The following is a 24296-nucleotide window of genomic DNA, read 5'->3' as shown; positions in this document are numbered from 1 at the left end:
GATCATTTTAAAGAATATTTGGGTAGATCAGACACCATCTTACCTCATATGCGTTTTACCAAAAATGTGTCGAGTTCGGGAGTCGGTTACGGTCAAAGAAGGATTAGCACCCTTGAACCGCCCTTTCGATACCAATTAATTTGTCGGTTGTCTTAATTGCGAGAAATTAGAAATTAAAATTAAAATTTAAAATTCCGATTCGAGTTAATTACATTTGATCGATTGAAAGTATCCCTTTAAAAAAATGCCAAGAAAAGTGTTAGATAAAAAAGGTAACGAAACTAAAATTAGGGAAAAAACAAATGAAATAAAGAAAATGAAATAAAGATAAAACAAAGATAAAAAAGTAAACAGAATAAATAAAACGAAGATAAAGAACATAAAACAAATAAAAACAAAAAATAAAGAAACAAATAAAATAAAGAAAATATATATATATATATATAATAAAAACAAAAATAAAATAAAACTAAATAAGGAAAAAAATAAAGAAAGAAAAAAAGATAAATAAAAAAGAAAGAGAATAATAGTAATATATATAAAATGTATAAATAAAATATTAGAATAAAATAAAATAAAATAAAATAAACAATCAAAATAAAAATTTAAAAGACCAAAATAAAACAAGAGTAGCAGATTTCAAATAAATAATATGGAAAAATGATGATTAAATTAAAATAAAATGAAACAGTGAGCCGAAATCAAAATAAATAAAAAAAAGAAGATTAAGTGATCAATTTATGAATAAACGACAAAGGTAAGGGGATTAATGAGTAATTAGACCTTGAAACTAATGACAACAGCAAAGTTATTGTAAATATAAGGACCTAACACATGATTAAACCAAATATTAAAAAAAACGAACACCCCCTTTTAATTTCCAGAACACGTGACCCACAAAGGATATCCCCTCCATTTTCTTTTATTCATTCTTTCCAGGAACCAAACTTCTTCCCCCATCTCCAACTCTCCTCTAACACCGATATAAACACCATTCAACAAAGCTCACACGAGGCTCCCAAAATACTAGTCACTCAAACTATAACCCGAAAACGTACCCTTCTTCATCAAAAAACTAAATAGAAAACCCTAGATCTAGGGAGGTACCTCTAGACAACTTAGACTCCGATGACCTTCTAACACCCCGGTGATAGGCGAAGAAGATAAGCTCTCTCCACTTCTCTTTTTCGCTTTTTCTTTTCTTTAACTGGCTTGCTCGATGATGGTCTTTTTTGCTTCGATTTTTTTGGTTTGTAGTTAATGAAAAATAGCTCATCCCTCTCTCTTTTTTTCTCTACTTTTGTCCTCGTATTTCTTGTGTGTACATCGTGTGTAAGTTCCCCTTCCTTGTGCTTGATGTTACACTAATTTATAGCCTAATAAAATGCTATTTTTAGTGAGATTAAAGTTCTCATGGGACTCAAACTTGTTGTTGTTTGTTGATGTTGTCGAGAGATCGCCGGAAAGCTCGGGGATGGTTGATCGTGGAAATTGGCTGGCAGTTCCCCCTTGCATGTTGACTGCAGCGCATGTGGGATTTAGCTTGAGACCACTACTCGTGTCAACAACTACAAGTGGCAGCTGGAATTTGACGAGGCACGTGTGGACCTCTGTTGGGTCTTACATTGTAATATTGGACCCGGTACAAAAATAAAATATGTAGTATAAATGCATGTACCATATTAAATGACATAAATCAATATGTAATATAAATTCATTATTAACAGTAATAAAAATTGAATCGAGCCGGATGAAATTAAGTGTCTATAATACCGAAATAAGTGCCCAGACTATACCTAAATTCTTGAAATAAGTGCCTAAACTATTTTATGACTCATCCAGGTGCCTAACGTTACAAACATTACCCATTTAGTTTCCCCGTTAAATGACACGTATCACAATCTGGTATTTTAAAGATTTTATTTAAAATTAAAAAATTAAAATTATATATATATATATATAAAGAAAAATATAAACATTTTGAATTAACCCCAAAAACTTTAAAAACATTTATTTCAATCCCTAAACCCACACTGACCATTGCCCTTTATTGTCGACGAAGCTCCACCCGACCTCATGTCCCCTGACTGCCAAAACCCCCATGAAATCATGATCGATCGATGGTCAATCAACGACAAATCAACATTTTATACTCCGCGAACCCTAGGATAATAATCGCGACCCCACGTGATCTCGACGACAACTACAACTGCATATGACTAGGAAGATGGTAGGGACTACCTCGACGACGGTGATTGCGGCTGGAAAGGAGGGTTGTGGTGAGTTAAGGATATGATTTGGGGGTTTTAGGTATTTTGAGGCTTTTTTATAATTAAATAGAAATTAGTGTTTTTTATAATATAATAGTATTTTAAAAAATTAAATTTCAAAATCACCATATTGTGACACATGTTACTTAAAGAGGAAATTAACGTCGTTGATAGCCTTGACACCTAAATGATTAATGTTTATAGACATTGGATTGGTCAAAAAATAGTTTAGGCACCTATTTGAGAATTTAGGTATAGTTTGGGCACTTATTTTGCTATTAAGCCAAAGTTTTAAAGTGCTGGAGACTATCAAGATAAATATACAAAAAGGCAAAACGTTGTAGAGTTGATCAGTTGATGTGAGAGTGAGATTATAGGGTCAAGTGCTGACAAAAAGCGGTCGATCACCACCATACTCTCTCGCGCAAAAATATTAAAAATGATCATATAACGCCATCCGTGGAAATCATACCCATAAACACGTGATTAAGAGCTACCCGCTCTACCGGCTGAGTTAAGGTGGCGGGTGTTTGTCTAATGTCAATTGTTTTACTTTTAAGGTTTTGTTTCTTTCACGAAAAATAAATTTTAGAAATTAAATTTCATAAAATAAATCATATTATTTGAAAATTATTATTTAAAAATTATTTTACAATATTTGAATGATGTTGTGCAATTCGTTGATAAATTTTTTAAAAGTTCTTTATTATAAACATCATATACAATGAATAATATTATTTATTAGCAAATTTTTTAAAATATTAGAATAATAATTTAATAATATTATTAAAATATTATATCTATAATTTTATAAATAAAAATATTATGATTATTATATTTCATTAAAATAAAATTAGTATAAATTATATTAATTATTTATTAAAATGAGAATAATATATTATTAATTAATTATTAAAATAATATTATTATTACAATATTAAAAATTATAATATTAAAATAATAATATTATATTATATTTTAAAGAGTATACATTAAATATTCAACAATTCAATAATATTATTTTTATGAAATTAATAAATAATATTAATTTTTATTCACAATTTTTAAATATTATTAAAATGAAAGTATAATATTTTATATTATAATAATATAAATATAATCATAAAAGATAATATTATATTATTAAAATTATCAATAAATATAATTTAATAATTAAAATTTTATTAAAATGTTATTAAAATAATATATTAATATTACAAATATAAAATAATAATGTTTTGAAGCGAAAAATTCGTAAATTGACTTACGAAAAATCAGATGATAAGTTATTTTCAAAAAATGCAAAGGAAATTCAAGTGTGGGCGGGAACCTTCATGGCTAACCATTTTGATAGGCATTATTGCGGTAAGTGAGGGCTTACATATGTTTACCAGAAGGCTGGCGGGGATTAATTTGCTAGAGATGGATTTATAGTTTATATGAATAATCGTTGTTCGTAATCTGATTTCTGTTTGTTTCAGAGACGTTATAATTATTGGGATTTGATTTTGGACTTTTGGTTATCGATTTAGCTGTTTGGATCAAAGTTTATGTAGTTTTCTTCTTGATGATGATTTGGCTTCATTAATTCAAATGAAATCGCATTAACTTGGTTTCATTCAACTCTAAGCATCAACAAATTCGATTATGGCATTTTGCTCAATATTTTGATTGGGTAAATTACGTGTTTAGTACATAAACTATCCGTTTTGGTCTATTTTAGTACATATACTTTCAATTTTTTTCAAAATCATTCCTAAAATTTAGTTTTCGTTTCGTTTTAGTACTTGTTGTTAATACTTTAGTTTTTTTTCATTTTAGTATCATCATTCAAAATTTAACTTTAAATTTTGAAGAAAATGAAAGTTTGAGTACTAAAATGAACTAAAATTGATAGTTTGGGTACTAAAGTCTTAAGTTTTTACTAGCATGGTACTAAAATGAAATGAAAGTTTAGATACTAAAATGGACCAAAATTAATAGTTTAGATACAAAATGCATAGTCTACCCATGTTGATTACCCTAATTTTATCGAAAAACAACAGATGTGTGAGCCAGATATTTTAAATAGCAGTTAATCATTAGTATAGTGGTCATTATATAACAATAACAATAACAGTGTCATTCAAAACACCGTTATTGTATGATTGTGATATTCGTAATAACATCTATTGACAATTGCTTTCTAGATTTTGTCATTGTGAGATGTGAAACAGTTAACAAAGTAAGGAGTGCTTAATGAGTTGAGTAGCTCGAACTCGACTTGGTCAAAATTTAGTAAAAACTCGACTCGATAAGTTCGCGAGCAGCTCGTTAATTTTTTTTATATATATTTTTTCAGTAGTTCTCTTAAAAATTTATTTCACACACTCAAAAATCAAATCTTATTCATTATTTTATTGTATTTATGGATTGTTACTTTGGAGTTTAGACTTCGAAATTACTTCATAAGCTCTTTTGATCATTTTTGGTTAAATTTATTAATTTGTGCTTATATTAAGCTCTATATAGTATTAGTAAATTTTACCTATAATTAAGATAAAGTATAAATTTCGGTGAGCTTAACGAACAAAGAGGCAAGCATCGAGCTTAATGAGCAACGAATCGAGAAAAATTTTAACGAGTTTAACGAGCAACGAGTCGAGTCGAGCAACAAAATTTTTTAACAAGCACGAGTCGAGCACTGCCCAACTCGCGATTGACTCGCTCGATATGCACCCCTAAACAGTCCTAATATCTACAAAAAGAATATTCGAATTAAAAATTATAATATATTTAAATTTAGATTTAAATAAATAAAATATTAATTTCATATATAATGGAACTCTCTATCAAATGGGTGGTACATATCCTATGAACATAAAATCTGAATAACTAATGTGTGGCCTCCGGAAATCCCATCTTCAAAGCAACATAATAATTCATGTTATCAACATAAGTTCGACCAAAAAGATTCTGTTTAAAAGGGTCCAGAAAACCTTATTAATTTGAGAGGTTGAAGCTGCCAGCATGTTCTGGTGACTAACATAGCTATGCAGATTTGATTGAGCATCAGGTCATCTTGCAGCTTCAATCACTCACCGACAACAATAGCTGGTTATGTATATTTGAGATTTTCGATCCCACCTTCATTAATCTAGGTAATTGTTCTTGTTCTTTACTCAAAATTTTCCCTCATTGATTTGGTGAGAAATTGCAGGCTCTAGCTCTCTCTCTCTTATTCTTTACTACTTGCTTGCTATGCATGTGCATGACTCACACGTGAAGCCACATGCACACATTGCTTATGGGGCTTGTCGATGGTAAAATGTTAGTTTTAACAGCTATAGTTGATTCAACTTTTTTTTAATTAAAACCGATAGTTTTATGAATAAACGGTGAACTAAAGACGATAACTAATTTAAGGAAAAGAGAGTTCAAGCTCTAATACCCAATTTTTGTCCGGGCTCCAGACTTATCTAAATGCTAGAGAGTCCATTCACACTAACACGGGAAAAAAGGAAAGTGATATCATGTCAGGGAATATCTTAAGGGAATCTTTTCATATCGAGTGTGATCTTTTATAAAAGGAGATGAATATGATAATTGATTTGGGTAAATAAAAGTAGATGTTATTTCTTTAGATAGGGGGTCTTGTATGATTTGGGCAAATCTTAGTTGTCCATATAAATAATCTAGACCATTAGATGTTTGGAGGCTCATCTATAAATAGAGGCTTCTCCATCTCTTTAGGGGGACAAAAAAAAAAGGAGAGGAAAAAGAGAGAGAGGAAAAGAAGAGAAAAGAATCATCTATTATAATTTGAAGAACAAGAGCAATAAAAGTGAGTTTCTGTTTAAAGTTAATTTCTTTTTTTCTTTGTTGCTTCGATGGACATCTATCTTAATTTTTAAACTCGAGAGAAAACCGATGACCAAGGAAAAAAATTCTTAAACATATTTCTATAAATCTAACATTCTCAATGAAAATCCATAATTTTCTTTTATATTGATTTTTAATTTTTTATTTTACTTTTTTGTTTATTGCTTCGATCTTGCTTATGTATAAAAATCTCATTCGAAGAGAGAATCAATGAAAAAGGAAAAGGCTTTTAAATAAATTATCATACATTTAGCCTTCCTAGAGATTTCTTGATGATAATCGATGATGAATCTTGAACGATGATTTTTTATCTTTCATTTATTTTATTTATTTTGATCCAATTTTAAAATTTTTTGAGTTTTATATTTGATTAAATGATTCAATGATCCGATCTGAATCTCTATGGGATCCATATATTTTATGCGGGTAGTATATAATTACAACTCCTATTCTTATTATTTATTTTTTTAAATTTATTTTATTCTCCATCATGTATTTTCATTCTTAATTTATTAGTTTTCTTAAATTTCATATTTAATTTTTCTTTTAAATTTAATTTTCGTTAATTACTCATTAATATTATTATTTCTTTATAACAAATTATTTTCTCATTAAATTTAATTCAATAATTTCATTTAATTTGATTTTTTTTACCATATATTTTCTTAGATTTTCTTTCCTTTATTACTTTAAATTCACTTGATGCAACTACTTAACCTTTTCTTTTGACTTTTTTTATTTACTTTTAAATTTTGGATATTCTTTCTTTTTATTTAATATAATAAGAATTTCTTTTTTTAATTTTGAATTTATTTTATTTTATTTTATTTTATTCATTTAATTTTTAAATCATTGTATTTATTGTTTATATTTATTGTATGTACCTTTTAAGTTTTGTACATTAATACTAATTCCATTTGTTTTTATGTAATTTAAATTGGTATTTGTGACCCTTTTATTTCGTGTTTTCATATTAAACTTAAATTTTTCTTATTTTTTATTTTTTTCCCTTAAACCCTAATTTAGTATGTTTCATAGTAGCAAATCTAAAAGGTAAATAATTTGGATCTTTTATTTAAATTTTGTTTGTAACTTCAATTTTCACTATTAAGACAACTTGTAATCGTGTTGGTACCGAAAGGGCAATATGGGGGCGCTTATCATTCCCCACGTGTAATCGACTCCTGAACCCTTCCAAGTGAATCTTTGGTAAGATGTAGATCCAGTTAAAGGTAAAATTTAGGTATCTGACCTTACCTAATCCAAAAAGGTTGGTGGCGACTCCAAAAGGTAAAATTCACTTTAAGTCGAAATGTGATCTCGAGACCACCCGAAAGGATCTTTACGACAGTTTGACGACTCCGCTTGGGAATGAAGAGAGTCAAGTCATAATCAGTTATTTGTTATCTTTTTAAGAGAAAATTGTAAGTTTAAGACTTTCTTTAATTTTTAGATAACATTTTATTTATCTTTGATTATTTTATTTTTTGAATAAATAGTTTGACTAACTATTTTCTAATGATTTCAATTTTTTTAAAAGAAAAAAAAACACTCATCTCAAGATCTTTACCCGAGCTCCAAACCTTTTTAAATAGAGGTGAAAGCGACTCCTTCGTGAGGATTTATTATCCATACAAGCCTAGTAAGTAATATTTGGGGTTCATATACTTTATGCCTTTGTGAGAATTTATTCTTCGTACATGAATATGTGAATATATATCCTCTCGAGTTTAACTCAATCCACATGAGACTATGGTGGGTTTAGAACTGAGGGTCTAGCAAGCCCAAGGAGGAACTAACAAGGAGAACTTGGGTCCCTTTTTAGAACCAAACCGTATTGTTGCAAGGAATTAGAGCCCACCACAAAGTCACATCAAAACTTATAATGATTGATTTACTTTATTGCTTTATATTTACTGTTCAAAGCAAGCGAACTAGAAATACATGAGGTTAGAATTTGTTCAGTAAAAATAGCATGTGGGATAGAAATCATGTTCGGGTAAGAGCAAAATCATGTGGGGTAGGAATTATTATTTTGATTTTAGCTATTATTTTTCCTTACTAACTTGTTTCTTATCATCAACATCATTAAATAAAGGTGTTGATCTATGAAGTGTTTGTCAACTCCAAATAGTTTTCATCAATGGGCATAAGGGTTATGATGTAAGAGGTTAAAAAAAACAAAGGTACAACTATGGTCAGAGAATACTCAAAAAGTAAAAAGAGACAGTCTGTAAGGTAGCTACAAGTAGGATTTGGCTGGCTACGCTTCAATAAGCCTCAAGCAGAACAATATCTAGGAGCTACGAAGCATGAGGGACAAATAGAAGGATGAGAAGAAACAGAAGTTCTACTAATGTTATGGCGACATCGCCCCTTTGCTCTATATTACAGTGGATGAGGCTTCAACCCGAGCCTTGGTTTAGTTCTAGAACTCGTGATACATATGTTTCACCTTTAACAAGGAGGATAGGCCACCCACTATCGAGGAATGCACGAATTTGTTACACTATAAAAGAGCCTAGACACATCAAATTCATTTTAAATCTGAAAGAGATTGCGAGAGTAAATCGAGTCAAATAAAAAGATTAAAGAGGTCCCCTCAAAAGCACAATGAACAAGAAAACATTGAATGTAAAACCTTCAGAACATATTGGAAGGATACAATAGAATGGTAAAAAAACTCTAGATAGTGAAATAGAGTATTCAACCAATGACCATTGAAGCAAGAAGACTTGTCAACCTACTAGAAGTTGTCTAGAGTTTAGAAGATCTAGCTCAAGTGTACCTCTAGAATATTTTTAATCTTATTGTAATAACACTTGTTCGAACGGAGGTTATTTATTATGATAGACACTTTTGGGATCAATGCCTTGAAATCTTCATGCATTTATCATACATTTTTCATTTTAATTTTACTAACATTTTAATCTGTATTCATTATATATAAGTGACTAATGGAGAAAACTCTGTCGTGAAAGGAATAAGGATTGAACCCACTACATCCTCACAACATTCAATCAAAATCAAAGCAACTGGAACGAACATTGGTCAAGTTAGAAGATGATCTATTGAAACTAAAATAAGATATGATTTAGAACCAAAAGGCTACTCCATATTCCATCGCGCAAGGTATTTCTGAAGGAGCAGTAATGTAACATGTGCCAAAGTTGGTAATCACAGTTGGAAATGTATTGGGGCACCTTAAAAGTTTCTTTAATATACTTGAATATTAATGCCATAATGGAGGAAGGTGCTGAAGAGATTGATAGGTCTTGGGTCCGTCCATTACCACCGGGGTTCATGTTTAACAATTAGACTGTTGAAGAGTTACCTGTGGTTTTCAAATTTTTTTCAGAGTAATACTCAAACTTTCCTTATTTGCTCATACTTGAGGCAATAGTTGATCTTTGTAAGGGTGAATGAACTATTTTTATTTACTTTTAATAAAAGATGCATTATGTGTTTTAATTTGGCAAACATCTTTTCCATTCATCTTTGTATATATGTATATTATATTTGTTTCTACTTCTCATGTGAGATAGTTTCTCTCACATGTATATACGTATATATGTATATATCGTTTCCCCTATTTTCTTCTAGATTTCTAGATATCAATGGTATGAATGACAATGATTCTAACCCGGAGATCGATTTCAAGTAGCCCATGTGTCTAGGGGAAATCGATGAGTGTAGTAATGAAGGAGGATGCGTCTTACCTTTCGAAGATAGACATAACACTTTCTGCTTGAAGGACGAAAATTTTTTATGGGCTCACATGATCCTAACATGATATGTCTGGATTTGACACAAATGTGTTAGTCCATAAATTACCAGATAAGCCAAATTGCAAGTTGGTGCAACAGAATTGAGGTAGATAATACCTGAAATGCCTTTAGAATAAAATAAGTCAAGAAACAATCCTTCTGTGTAGCATCAGAATCGCACCATTATCTTCTTAAGGTAACTCTTTCTACCACAATAAAATCCAAAAGGTGGCAAACAAGAAAACAAGAAAGGGCGTCCCGTATCAACCTTATGAGGATTGGAGAAAAAATTAAAAAAAGGAAAAAGAAAAGAAAAATAAAAATAAAAATTAAAGAATCATCATGTATTAATGACTTGTTTTTTCAGTGAATAAAAGATTAATTTTGAACCTCTTTCACGAAGAGTTTTATGTATAAAATGATGAATGGCCTTGTTTCACTATCCTTTCACAAAATTATAAAAATATCCATTGATGTAATCATTTGAGCCTGAAATACTTTTCTTTGGATTTAACCTTAACCAAGGATCACTCCCCACAATGGGGGGCAAGGCGAAAAACATTGCTCACATCCGTAAAACACCGCAAGGTTAACTATATAAAATGTGTTTCAAGATTCAAATCAAATCAAGAATGATAAGAGATGTTTTAAACATGAGAGTAACTTGTGCTCAAATCAAATTAAGGTCTCAAATTCAACAAATAAAGAGGAAAAAGGGGTGCATATAAAGATTTTAGATATCAAACCACAATGTTGGTCAACTAAAGTTGATTCAAAAGATCCAGATTATCGCAATGAGAAAGTCACGAACTCCAAGGACATTGGAAAAGGAAATGACCTCTAGGGTGAAAACCCATGAATGGGTAGTCTAGAGGGATCCAAAAAAGAATAAGAGAAAAAGCAAGATGAAGTAGATTCAAGCAATAAGGAATGAATGCATTGATCATTGGTTCAATCACCAATAAACACATGTTTGGGCCTATCTATCCCTTTCTTTCATAATCGTGATCCATGGCCTACATTACGTTCCTAAAAAGTCCTTTCTAATCATACATGAATTTCTAAGTGAAAGAGGTTATCTTCTTATTTTATTCCGCACATCAGGGTTAATCTTTTATTTCCAATTTTTTTCTAAAACTTTAGTGCATGATTTAGAAAAATGAAAAAATAATAAAAGAGAGTTCAAGATAAAAACCCACAAAGGGCGTCTTAAAACCAAATGAGATCTTAAGTTGAAAACCCGAAGAGACGACTTGAGTAACAATTCAGGATTTGCACACGGAAAGGTCTTAGTAAAGATGAAATTATCAGTGAAGGCATCATATTGAAGTTGAATGCATGACAGACTTGATTGATTTGGGAGGAATTTTGCATTCTTCATGCATTGTCACAACCTTCGAGGTCTCCTCGACAGAAGCTACACTTGAGTCGTTCTACGGTGTGCCAATTCAAAGGATTCCACATCATTGATATCTGGAGCACCTAATTTTCTTTTTATTACTCTTCTTTCAAAAGTTTTCCATGTACTTGCCAAAGACTCCTTTCACTTATATAAATAAAAATGAACATCTTTCATTGAATTTAAATACATATAGTTTATTCACTTTGAAGAAAGATCATTGTGTATTGATGTACAAAACAATTTCGAAAATTACATGTACTTAGAAGGTGATATGGGTTTTGGCATGTACTTAGAGGAATGGCTCAAACACCATTTCGAGGCATTTTTTCTAATTCTCAAAAGAAATGTATTGATTGGAGTCAATCACGAGACATCAAAGGTTTTGAAAGTGGAGGAAGATCAAGATTGGAAGAAGAAGATCAAGATTGGAAGAAGAAGATCAAGATTTCTCTTTGAGACATAAAATCCCCAAAACAACATATTTGTATATACATTTTTTTCATACATAAGGGCATCATATTCATAGCATTACACATGTGTACAATTTTATAGATTTTTGGATTCAATTTCATAATGAAGGATATTGAACTCAAAGGACATTCGAGGTCGACTAAACTTCACGACGAAAGAGTCATCCATAACATAGCTCAACTCAACAGCGATGAGCTATTTTCAAACCAAGATCTTCAAGTCGAATTTCAACTTCACGATAAATGATATTAGACTAGAAGAAGACCCAAGATCACCTGCGATTTAGCTTAACTCAACAACGATGAGTTACTTCCCAGTCCAAATTTCGAGCTAAATTTCAACTTCACGATGAAGGACACATCATGATCAAGTCATCCGAGATTGAATCAATTTCAAAACGAATGAATCATCCATAATTTAGCTTAACTCAATAGCGAGGAGCTATTTTCAACCAAGGTCTTCAAGTTGAATTTTAACTTCACGACAAAGGATATTGGACTAAAAGAAGACTCAAAATCAATTGCGATTTAGCTTAACTCAACAACGTTGAGTTATTTCCCAGTCTATATTCCGAGCTAGATTTCAACTTCAAGGCGAAGGATATCATGCTTAAGTCATGCATGATCGAATCAACTTCACGATGAAGGAGTCAACCAAAATTTAGCTTAACTCATCAACGAGGAGCTATTTTTCATCCTAGATTTTGAGTTGGGTTTTAACTTCACGATAAAGGATATCAAGCTCGAGTAATCCTAGATCGGCTTAACTTCACGACGAATGAGTTATCCACAACATAGTTTAACTCAACAGCGATGAGCTATTTTCATCCAACTTAACTCGCAGAGGGTTTGCAAATATTTCTTGAGTCAAATTTTACTTCACGATGAATGATATTGGACTCAAAGATAACCAAAGTTTGACTTAACTTGCAATGAATGAGTCAATCTCAACTTCACTTCCTCAAGCAGAGGGACCAATAATCCAAATTAACTTTAACATTCACATACATACTAATAAATGATTATGTTGACTTTTGTAGATTCAACTACTTTGGGGTTGAGATGAGCTAGATAAAGATTTTCAAACACCCATGCACTTGAAAATGTAGAAGATGTAGACATGACCAAAGATTGAACTCCAAAAAAGGTCAGTCATCCTTGAAGATGCACAAAAGAAACAATCATGTCTCATTTAAGAAAATATATGATGGATCAAATCATTAACTTTTTCCATATTAATCTTTAAAAAGCAACGATGTAGCAAATCAACCATCAAAGTGGATCGAATAAATGGCGTTGAAATCAACTTTCCAAGTTCATGCAAATAGAAACTACCATAATCGTACAAAAACAATTATTTTTATCTTTGCCCTACTCTCGTTTCACGCCAGTGAGCAAAGAGGGGCAGTTATAATACCCAATTTTTTTTCCGGGCTCCAGACTTATCTAAATGCTAGAGAGCCCATTTACACTAACACAGGAGGAAATGAAAGTGACATCATATCAAAGAATATCTTGAGGGAACATTTCCACATCGAGTGTGATCTTTTCTAAAAGGAGATTAATATACTAATTGATTTGGGTAAATAAAAGTAGATATTTCCTTAGATGGAGGGATCTTTTATGATTTGGGAAAATCTTAGTAGTCGATGTAAATAATCTAGATCATTAGATGTTTGGAGGCTCATCTATAAATAGAGGAATTCTCTATCTCTTTAGAGTTACAAAAAAGAAAAAGAAAAAAAGAGAATGAGAGGAATAAAAAGAAGAGAAAAGAATCATTCATTGTAATTTGAAGAACAAGAGTAATAAAAGTGAGTTTTTGTTTAAAGTTAATTTCTTTTTATTCTTTTTTTTTCTTTGTTGCTTCGATGGACATCGATCTTGTTTTTTAAACTCTATCGAATGAGAGAAAACTGATGAACAAGGAAAAAACTCTTAAATAGATTTCTCTAAATATAACATTTCTTGAGGTTTCTCAATGAAAATCGATAATTTTCTTTTATATTTGATTTTTTTATTTTACTTTATTTTACTTTTTTGTCTATTGCTTCGATCTTGCTTATGTTTAAAAATCTCGTTCGAAGAGAGAATCAATGAATAAGGAAAAGACTTTTAAATAAATCATCATAGATTTAGCCTTCCTTGAGATTTCTAGATGAAAATCGATGATGGATCTTGAACTATGATTTTTTTTTATCTTTCATTTTATTTATTTATTTTGATCTAATTTTGAAATTTTTTAAGTTTAATATTTGATTAAATGATCTGATGACCCGATCCGAATCTCTATGGGATCCATATATTTTATGCGGGTAGGAGATAATTACAATTGTTATTCTTATTATTTATTTTTTTTTAAAATTATTTTATTCTCCATCGTGTATTTTCATTATTAATTTATTAGTTTTCTTAAATTTCATATTTAATTTTTCTTTTAAATTTGATTCTCGTTAAATACTCTTTAATATTATTATTTCTTTCTAACATGTTATTTTCTCATTAAATTTAATTCAACAATTTCATTTAATTTGATTTTTTACCCTATATTTTCTTAGATTTTCTTTCATTTTTTTACTTTTAATTCACTTGATGCAACTACTTAACCTTTTCTTTTCATTTTTTTATTTACTTTTAAATTTTTAGATATTCGTTCTTTTTATTTAATATAATAAGAATTTATTTTTTTAAATTAATGTTATTTTATTCATTTACTTTCAAATCATTGTATTTATTGTATGTGCCTTTTAAGTTTTGTACATTAATAATAATTCCATTTATTTTTATATATGTTTCTTTTAAATTGGTATTCGTAACCCTTTTATTTCGTGTTTGCTTATTAAACCTAAATTTTTCTTATTTTTTTAATTTTTTTCTTAAACCTTAATTTAGTCTGTTTCATGGTACCAAATCTCAAAGGTAAATAATTTGGATCTTTTATTTAAATTTTGGTTGTAACTTCAATTTTCACTATTAAGACAACTTGTAACCGTGTTGGTACCGAAAGGATAATTAAGGGGTGCTCATCCTTCCCCTTATATAATAGACTCCCAAACCCTTCCAAGTGAATCTCTGGTAAGATGTAGATCCGGTTAAAGGTAAAATTTAGGTATTCAACCTTACCTAATCCAAAAAGGTTGATGGCGACTCTAAAAAGGTAAAATTCACTTTTAAATCGAAATGTGATCCCAGGACCATCCGAAGGACTATTGCGACACAAACTTTATTCTCCAATAATGTATGGTGATATACATATTGACTTTTCGTGTTAGCGTCGATTTTAGAGTCATGATGGTTATCTATAGGTTGGTGGGAGATAGATAAGAGTGTCTGTCAATCTCAGGTAACATATTTGATTATGTCCGATTATTCAAACTTGTCAGTGGTTATGTCAAGAGATTATATAAAACTAGCTCGGAGATGTGAAATTCCAGAAGCTTTGATCAATGGAGAAATTTCTCCAGAAGCCTCAATTAGCAAAACATTGACAATGGAGATATGACTTTCGAAGAAGATATAAAAGGGGTACAATATGATTAAACCTTAAAGCATATGACTACTAGTCTTAAAGTCTAGAATCCAAGACCTTGGTTAATGCAAGTGGAGAGGGAGCCATTGATTCATCATAGTCTGGTCTTTTAGTAGATTTTAGCAGCAAAAGACAAGCTGAAATAAAGTTGACATTCTACCCTTCAATCCCTTTAGATTTGTTTCATTCAATCTCTCCTTGATGATCGCTAAACTCACAGACCAAAAGCAAGGAAAAAGCAACCAACCAAATATATGTGCAATGATTTTTTCCGATATTTTTATCTATTTTGCGATTTATGTTCAAAGTTACTGCAGTGGAAGAAAAATGACATGTATATCACATGTCAAGAAGAAAGAGTAGAAACGACTCACAGGGTTGTAAGATTTTGAGATTCAAATCTCAAACTGGCTTAATATGATGTTGTACAAGTAGTTGCATAAAATGTTAATCTAAATTTAGTAGATGTTTAGTTTAATCTTTAAAAAAAAAGAATACAAGTCTTGGATATGAAGATTTAAGTTATTGAATATTATGTTTTAAAAAACTTACTTTATTTTGATGATAAGGTGGGTGCACGGAGTTCCTTTATTACGGAATCAATCAACCCCTACAATTAAGGGCATGGGAAATAAGAAGATGCTTATGCTTTCATCACATGCATCTCCTTCTTCTCCATGATTGCAGTTCTATCTTTTTATTTTTTATTTTGGATAAATTATAAATTTTATCACCTAACTTTGATTATATTCCTGTTTTGATCATTAACCTTCAATCCATCCTTACCTGCTAAGTAATTTCATCATTTATATATTTGAAAACTTTTGTACCTCTAGAAAACACTGACAGTCAAAAGTATTAAAGGGGAAGAAGTAAAATAAGAAAAGTTAACATGGACAACAACCATTTAAGAGAGGTAAATGAAGGCCTAAAGATGATTAAGAGAGAGTAATGTCAAGTCAAAAGATGCAGTAACAGCTGTTACAAAGTAGATTTTCTTGTTGATCACAATGTTCAGCAACAATTGACTTCACCATTAGGAAAAAAATATACTTTTCTTCTCAATCTCAAAACTCCGCAATTACTTGATTGAAGGAAGCAAAAACTATATTTAATTCTGTTAGTATTATGTGTAAAGATTAAACAAAAGGGGAGAACGACATAGTCATCATCATTAAAAAAGCTGGACAATGAAAGTAAAATCCAATCATGCAATGCAAACATGCAAAAACAGTGTCCACTGAATAAAGAAGAATCTCAATCAAAGTCATCTTCCACATGATCCTTTTTTTTTGTATAAGAACCAAACCTCAGTTCTTTCAACTGTCACAAGAAGAAGGAAAAAATGAAGTTTTTGTCTTGTTATGGTCTCTTGCTATTGCTGTTATTGCTTTGTTTCCATGAAGGTCTTTCATGGAGCACACAGTTTAACCAAGCTGAGAACTATGAGGGTTCTTCAGACCTCGTTAGCCTACAATACCACATGGGACCAGTCCTTGCATCAGCTGTGAATTTGTACATCATCTGGTATGGTCAATGGAGTCCTACTCACCAAGGGACTATAAGGGACTTCATTGATTCCTTATCTTCTTCTTCTTCAGTTCCTTATCCTTCTGTTGCTGACTGGTGGCAAACTGTGAGGCTCTACACTGACCAGACAGGATCAAACATCACAGGTTCTATTTCCCTTTCAGGTGAGTTTTATGATACCGGATATTCTCATGGAATATTTCTGAGTCGTTTATCGATGCAATCCGTCATCAAAACTGCGGTCACTTCACGTTCGAGGCCGTTGCCTCTCGATCCTCACAAAGGCCTCTATTTGGTGCTGACTTCCGATGATGTTCGGGTCGAGGATTTCTGCAGGGCAGTATGTGGTTTTCATTACTTTACTTTCCCTATGGTTGTTGGTGTAACGGTTCCTTATGCCTGGGTTGGTTATAGTGGGAGTCAATGTCCGGGCATGTGTGCTTATCCATTTGCTTGGCCTAAGTACTCAGGGAAGCCGCCACCTAGTAATGACATAATGCGTTCGCCGAACGGGGATGCAGGGGTGGACGGAATGATCAGTGTTATCGCTCATGAGCTAGCGGAAGTGTCGAGTAATCCGCTGGTTAATGCATGGTATGCCGGAGATGATCCGACTGCACCAACTGAAATCGCGGACTTGTGTCTAGGTTTGTATGGCTCTGGTGGTGGAGGTGGATATGTGGGTAAAGTTTACAAGGACGCCTGGGGAAATGGCTATAATGTGAATGGAGTTGGAGGAAGAAGATTTTTGGTTCAATGGGTTTGGAATCCTGTGAAAGGAAGATGCTTTGGGCCCAATGCCATGGATTAGAAACTTGCCTCGTTGTTAAGTACTGTATATTTTGGAAATTTATGATCCTTTTGCTTGTTTAAAACTCGTAAGGATCATATAAAGATGTATGAAAATTAGTATCGGTTTTACTATTCATGTTCGAGATCCGAAACTGGAGAAATTACCCTCCCAATGATGATTTACAGCAATGTTTTTATAAATGAACAGAAACCTCTCGAAATGAAATCATCCAAAATCCTTCAAAAGCACCACTTTGTAAGAGCAGGTTGTATCCTGATTACTTTGGCTTTCACTGTTCTGGAAGCTAACATAAATATCAGCACAATGTGAACGTGTTATCACATACATGAAAAATGATGATTAACCATCTGCATAGCTCAGACTCGGCTGTGCAAGTCAAATACGGGTATGCATTCAACATGAGTGTGACATCCACGACTGTCGGACAAAGGTATTTAAAGAAAGATGGAGCCCGAACACCATAGATGATAGGTCCTATGCACTGATAATGGTGATGTGAGTAAACAGAGAGGATACTAGCATTCAAGCCAGGAGGAATAGACATGTTCCTATAAAGAACGAAATGAAAGCAATTTGCCACCACAGTTCTTTTTTACAACCAACAGAAAAAAGTGTACAATAAAACAAATTACCTCCACTAAACAAAAGGATAAAACTTTCCTAAGCCATAGTTGTGTTTAAAAAAAATAACATCGTTGTGTTTAAACAAAAGGAGAAAACCCTCCTAAGCCATGTCATATGAGCTGTACATCGGTTCTCATGATGTGACTTATGAGTTTGGTTTGCACGAGACGATCTTTCATTACCTGATGATCACGTTACAGCTTCTCCGAAAAGCATTGATTGCAACTAATTCCACAGCTTAAACCTTCACTGATTGTAGAAAGTACTTCCACAATAACATTTCAACATGCATTTTATTGTCATTACTCGTGCATATGAAGCAGTTGGTGGCTTCCGAAAGTCGACACATTCTCTTACCAAAAGTTCAAAATATGGCCTTTGCTTGATTTCAGGAGAATCCCGTTTCTGCAACAAAATATATATATGTACACTAATGCAAGACCTCCAGGGCCGCCTTTGTCATTTGGCGTTCAGATCCCTTAATTCAGAGTGCTGATGGATATCTCAACACCAACATGAGTCAAATCATTCATTTAATTATTATTGTAAATGAACTCGCTATTTGCAGCTCCATCACCATCTTTGTCTTCACAGATTTTTGAAGATGACTCATCTAGAGACAATCCAGGAGTCAAGTCATTCATCTGTTCAAGACCGTCGACAAATTCGCTCTTTGCAACTCCACCATCGTCATCTTTGCAGATTTTTTGAGATGTCTCGTGAGTAGGATGGTGGCTCATATCATCTCGATCTTGAGACAATCCAGGAGTCAAGTCTATCACCTGTCCAATACCGCAAAAAAATTCTCTCTTTGCAACTCCCCCATCATTGTCTTTGCAGGTTTTCTGAGATGACTCGGGAGTAGAATGGTGGCTCCCATCATCTCGATCTTGAAACAATCCGGGAGTCAAGTCATTCATCTGTTCAATACCATAAACAAATTCGCTCTTTGCAACTCCACCATCATTGTCTTTGCAGGTTTTTTGAGATGACTCGTGAATAGAATGGCGGCTCACATCATCTTGATCTTGAGACAATCCAGGAGTCAAGTCATTCATCTGTTCTATACAGTAAACAAATTCCCTCTTTGCAACTCCGTCTTTGCAGATTCTTTTAGATGACTCGTGAGTAGTATGGTGGCTCACATCATCTCGGTCTTGAGACAATCCAGGAGTCAAGTCATTCATCTGTTCAACATCGTGAACGAACTCGCTCTTCGCAGCTCCATCACCATCATTGTTTTTGCAGATTGTTTGAGATGACTCATGAGCAGAATGGTGGCTCATATCATCTTGATCTTCTTGAGACAATCCAGGAGTCAATTCATTCATCTGTTCGATACTGTGAATGAACTCGCTCTTTGCAACTCCATCATCATCATGGTCTTCACAGATTTTTGGAGACGGGTCATAGGTGGAATGGTGGCTCACATCATTTCGATATTGAGACAATCCATCCATTCCTGTATCTTTAGGGGTCATATCTTGCTCAACTTCAACATACATGTTCCTACAAGAAATAGAAGTCATACATGAGATGCAGTTACGTTTTGATGATTCTTTTCCACCATCTGCACTTCCTGAATCAAGAGACTTCTTCACACTAAATTGATCTGAATTTGAGCCACTTCCCTTGTCACTGTTGTTGCCTTCAACAGCAGTCTGGCACATTGCATTTGGCAATTTAACATTTTGCGATATATCCTTTTCATTAACATGGACAACAGAAACCCTAATAATTTCAGCATTTTTTTTAACAGAACATTCTGTTGAAGGTAATATTGAAAGTTGAGGAGCATCACCTGATATGCCCCTGTCAGATGACTCGTTCTCACAAAAGTCTGGCCTGATCAATTTTCTCCTTTTGCATTGTGCAGCTGTTGCAATCCTTTCATTCTGAGTTTCACAATGGTTCCCAGTCTTACCATCTCCAAGGTTCTTTCTCACTGCACTACGACGTTTGAAATCGACAAAAGTATTCTCTCCAGTTTTTTTGCAGCTATTCTCCTTGCTGAATGAGGTAGACTTCAGATTCATCTCCTTTGAGATCATAGGATGATCATCGTTCCTGGTGGTCTGTTTTTTATCTCTAAGGTTGGCAGCGGCAGCAGCATTGTGCTTGACTAACGGTTTACCACTTGTCTTCGCCCAATGCTTACGCCTTTGGTGCAGAATGCCCATGACTTCATCAATTGAAGTATGCTTATCATTGTCAGCAGTGATAGGACAGGTGTCACTTTCTTTTTTACGTATCTTAGGAGGCAAAGCCAAGCGAGAAAACACACTACTCCTTTTCTTCCTACAATCAGCATTCTGATACGGAGCAGTTCCCAATGAAGTAACTTCATGGTAGTCAACATTTATCGGTTCATGAACATGCAGCTGCTGCTGGCCCTCTTCGTACTCATATTCCGCCTTACTGAATATAGCCAATCTGCCATCCTTGATTGTGCTGTTATCAACAAAAGATCCACCATGGGGCTGGCACTCTTTAAACATAAAACCATCATAACCAAATTGTGCATCATTTTCACTCTCTTGCACTTGAAAATCATGTCTGTCTTGTAATAATGTAGGATACCTGTCACTCTCTTGCCGTTGAAAATCGTGTCTGTCTTGTAATGATGTAAGATACCTGTCACTCTCTTGCACTTGAAGATCATGTCTGTCTTGTATCAATGTAGGATACCTGTCACTCTCTTGCAGTTGAAAATCATGTCTGTCTTGTAATAATGTCTGATACCTGTCACGCTTGCACACTTGAAAATCATGCCTATCTTGTAATAACATAGGATGCCTGTCAGAAAATGTAAGAGAAGGGAACTTGCTAGATCTGGCTCTATAAGGTGATGAATGCTCACCGATCCTGCCATTGTTTCTAATTTCAGGAGGAACAGGTGATAAAGAGGGATTTGGAAGGGAACGATCTCCACAGCTTTCTATTTTAGAGTATTCAGCTGCTAGGTCATCTAAATAGTCAGCCCTTTGCAGGATAGTCCTGCTGGAGTGTTCATATGAATTAGAATAAGGCAATGTAACAAAGTCCCTAGAACCAGAGTTGACATCAGAGGTTATGGGAGTCCTTATAGTCTCTAACAATGGAGGAAATGATTGATTTTTGGAAGTACCAATGGCATGACCAACAAAACTATCACAGCTAGCATCTTGGAATGAAGCACAGCCCTGATTAAACCCCAAAGATGAGGAGCCCCTATAATTCGTAGTAGGGACATTGGGATCATAAGGAATACTATTTGCAACATTTTGATATTCAAAATTAATCGGATAACTAACATTGGAATTTTGCATCTCCATTGAGGAAAGGAACATTGGAGACGGCCTAGTTGGATCATTCACAAATGAATCTGTTTCTAGAACATGTTTGCTAGAATACACCAGTGGATTAACTTTAGATTGAAAAGAACTAGGATGTGCTGTTGAGATGGTTGGTGCAAAACCATCACCCTTGTAACATTTTATTTCAATTCTATCACTCTCTGCAAACCTAACATCATTGGAAATGCTTCTGAAATTACCTGAAGAATACCCAATTGAAACTTCTTGTTGAAGGTCAATTCCAGTTTTCCATTCAGTGTCCACCCTGTCACTTGTGGTATGTTCATTACACATAAGATCCTGAAAACACTCATTTAAGAAGGCACTAGCTTTATGCTTATACCCTGTGCATGTTCCAAATCTGCCATCATCAGTTGATCTGTCATCATTATAGAAAGAGTCCCCTCGGTGAATAGTGGAAATATCTGGTTCATGATGGTTGTCCACACCATATTCACTTGGTACTTGGCTTCTATTATCAACTAATTTTCCATGGTTTCTCAATGTAGACTTATCTAGTCTTTTATTTTCACTTGTAGAGTACCCACTTTTCCTTGCAACTTTACTTTCGATCAACCACCATGGAGGTGCCTTATTTTCCATCCTCTTCAAACTGAACAATGATAGAAGCCTTCGAACCTGCACATTTTAAATAAAGAGATATTATAACATTTTTTAAAGGTGCCATTTCAATTTATCAAATTGGATTTTGATAGCAAAAAGGAAAACCTGATCTTCAGAGAGTCCAAAGTTAAACTTAGTTTTGGAAAAATAGTTTTCTCTGATAGCATCATGAAATTCATTTTCAGAAAGAGGATGGCAGTACCACATAAGGGTGAATTTGACCTGGATAAAAATCAATAAGGATTAACATCTCCCCGAACATATCCTTCTCCATCCTTCTTTGAGGGATAAAAAACCATAAAAATCAATAGAAATAAATGTACCCATACCTGTGCAGGGAATTGCTTCCCCGAAAAACTGAATCCACCAGGCAGAATATTCATTGCACCATCAGAGCATGCTTGAAAAACACCATGTAGTTCTCTCCTCTCAAATTCAAACAGGAATAGAAATCATCCCATATTTAACCTGTTTCACAAAGTGTGACTGCGAAGATGGGAGGGCAAAAACTTTCCTTCTTAAGCATTCCTCTCTTGTAGCGTGGTTTGACATTAAAATTGCACCAAACTCGGGACAACTTCCAGGAAAACCATTTTTCTTTGCATCACCCATTTTGCTCACAAGGACGGGCTGCCAGTCAATGATAATAACGACAATAACAGCAACCAAATAAAGGTTTATATGTCTAACGTTAACTAGTTATAGAGACTAAATCAAAAACAGAATCATTGCTTTGATGAAACTGAACCAACATATTGTAGCCAAGTTCTTTTAAGTTACAAAGCATCTTCAACCAACAACATACCCCTTCCCCTCACTCCCCCCCCCTCTTTTCAAATATAAGTCGCAAATATCTCAATCAACTTAAATACAATATTTTCATCCAATCACCAGCAAGCTATAATCATCTCATTGACCAATTCAGAGACTTAAACAGCAATACAGTTGAATTTCTCAGATTATTACAAGCAAACACTTAAATGGATGAATAATCAGAATAATGCTAAATAAGTACTACTAATTACCAAAGCCAACACACTAAAATCCAAAAAGAGCAAAGTCACAATTACTTCAACAATCAAAACCTACTAATCTTCGTGTTTAATCTAAGCAATTTAAAGACTAAATATTCAAGTAAAAATAAATCGGAAAACTACTGCACGCACCATAACAATACCTAAATCAGCAAACCTATCAAATTATTATTATTATTTTCCAGAGAACAACGATCAGCAAAAAAATAAACTCAGCAATGAGAAAATCATCATGCAAAAATAAAATCAATACCAATAAGAGATAAAAGCAGGAAAGCGAAGATTAGCAGAATCTCAAAACCGAAAACGGAAAACCCACGCCGAGTTCATGCTATCGTTTTCAATCGATAATTAACCCTTGGAAAATAAATTTTCATTAAATATTTGCAGAATAAAAAAAAAGGAAGTTACCTAAACGGAGAAAAGAGGTGCTTTGTAGACTCGACAAGGGCCGTAACAAAGGCTATGTTTCGAATTCCAAATGGAAGTTTTGAAAAACAAACACGTCGCTTTGGTTTTGGAGAGAGAGATGAAAATAAAATCCGTGTGCCTGCAAGCGTCTCTGCCATGGTACTTATAGGCGTGCTTGGGGTTGTAGCGGTTTTTCTTGGGTAGTATTCTTTAATAGTCCTTTACTGTATTTAATTTATGGATTTAGTCCATGTATTTAAATTTGGTCAATTTCAGTCCCTTTCTTTTTCAATTTTAAATATATGATCGAAGTACAATGACTTATAATTGAATTAGAGAGAGAAAAAAAAGGTTAAATCTACAATTTATGTATAGCACATAGATTTTTTCTTTGCTAGAGTGTGATAAATGGGAGGTTTCTTATTATTTCTTGAATTTGAAGCAGAACGCATGTTAAAGATATAATGATTTTTTCTTTGCTAGAGTGATAAATGGGAGATGAGTGTCGCAGTGCATAATCATTGTATTTTTTATGGTCATCCTCAATTTAGAGATCATTTGTTCTTTTCTTGTGCCTTCTCGAGGATTGTTTGGGAGTGTATTTTAAGATTATAATTAATTTGAT

The 24296-nt window shown here is 33.0% G+C and overlaps 2 protein-coding genes across 9 annotated transcripts; one reads left to right on the top strand and one right to left on the bottom strand.

Annotated features, from left to right (window-relative positions):
* The first annotated feature begins 16575 nt into the window (after positions 1 to 16575).
* On the top strand, positions 16576 to 17753 carry LOC120121257 (protein EXORDIUM-like 7). Its single transcript, XM_039140659.1, has one exon. The coding sequence runs from the start codon at positions 16645 to 16647 to the stop codon at positions 17638 to 17640; it is 996 nt and encodes a 331-aa protein (XP_038996590.1). The 5' UTR covers positions 16576 to 16644; the 3' UTR covers positions 17641 to 17753.
* Positions 17754 to 18221: 468 nt separating this feature from the next.
* LOC120121210 lies at positions 18222 to 23783 on the bottom strand. Of its 8 annotated transcripts, XM_039140630.1 has the most exons (5): positions 22556 to 23045; positions 22332 to 22448; positions 21064 to 22241; positions 20956 to 21009; positions 18222 to 20847 (listed from the first exon to the last, which is right to left on the bottom strand). In XM_039140630.1, the coding sequence occupies exons 1-5, from the start codon at positions 22607 to 22609 to the stop codon at positions 18801 to 18803; spliced, it is 3450 nt and encodes a 1149-aa protein (XP_038996561.1). In that variant the 5' UTR covers positions 22610 to 23045; the 3' UTR covers positions 18222 to 18800. The 8 variants fall into 8 exon arrangements, with proteins under 8 accessions (XP_038996561.1, XP_038996554.1, XP_038996556.1 ...); XM_039140623.1 differs by adding an exon at positions 23672 to 23783 and having other exon boundaries at positions 18222 to 22241; positions 22556 to 22856; XM_039140625.1 differs by having other exon boundaries at positions 20902 to 22241.
* Between the last annotated feature and the right edge of the window lie 513 nt (positions 23784 to 24296).

This window comes from Hibiscus syriacus, unplaced genomic scaffold, assembly GCF_006381635.1.
Source record: "Hibiscus syriacus cultivar Baekdansim isolate YM2019G1 unplaced genomic scaffold, ASM638163v2 tig00110365_pilon, whole genome shotgun sequence".
Classification (NCBI taxonomy): domain Eukaryota; kingdom Viridiplantae; phylum Streptophyta; class Magnoliopsida; order Malvales; family Malvaceae; genus Hibiscus; species Hibiscus syriacus.
This window is presented reverse-complemented; position numbering and strand designations above follow the sequence as displayed.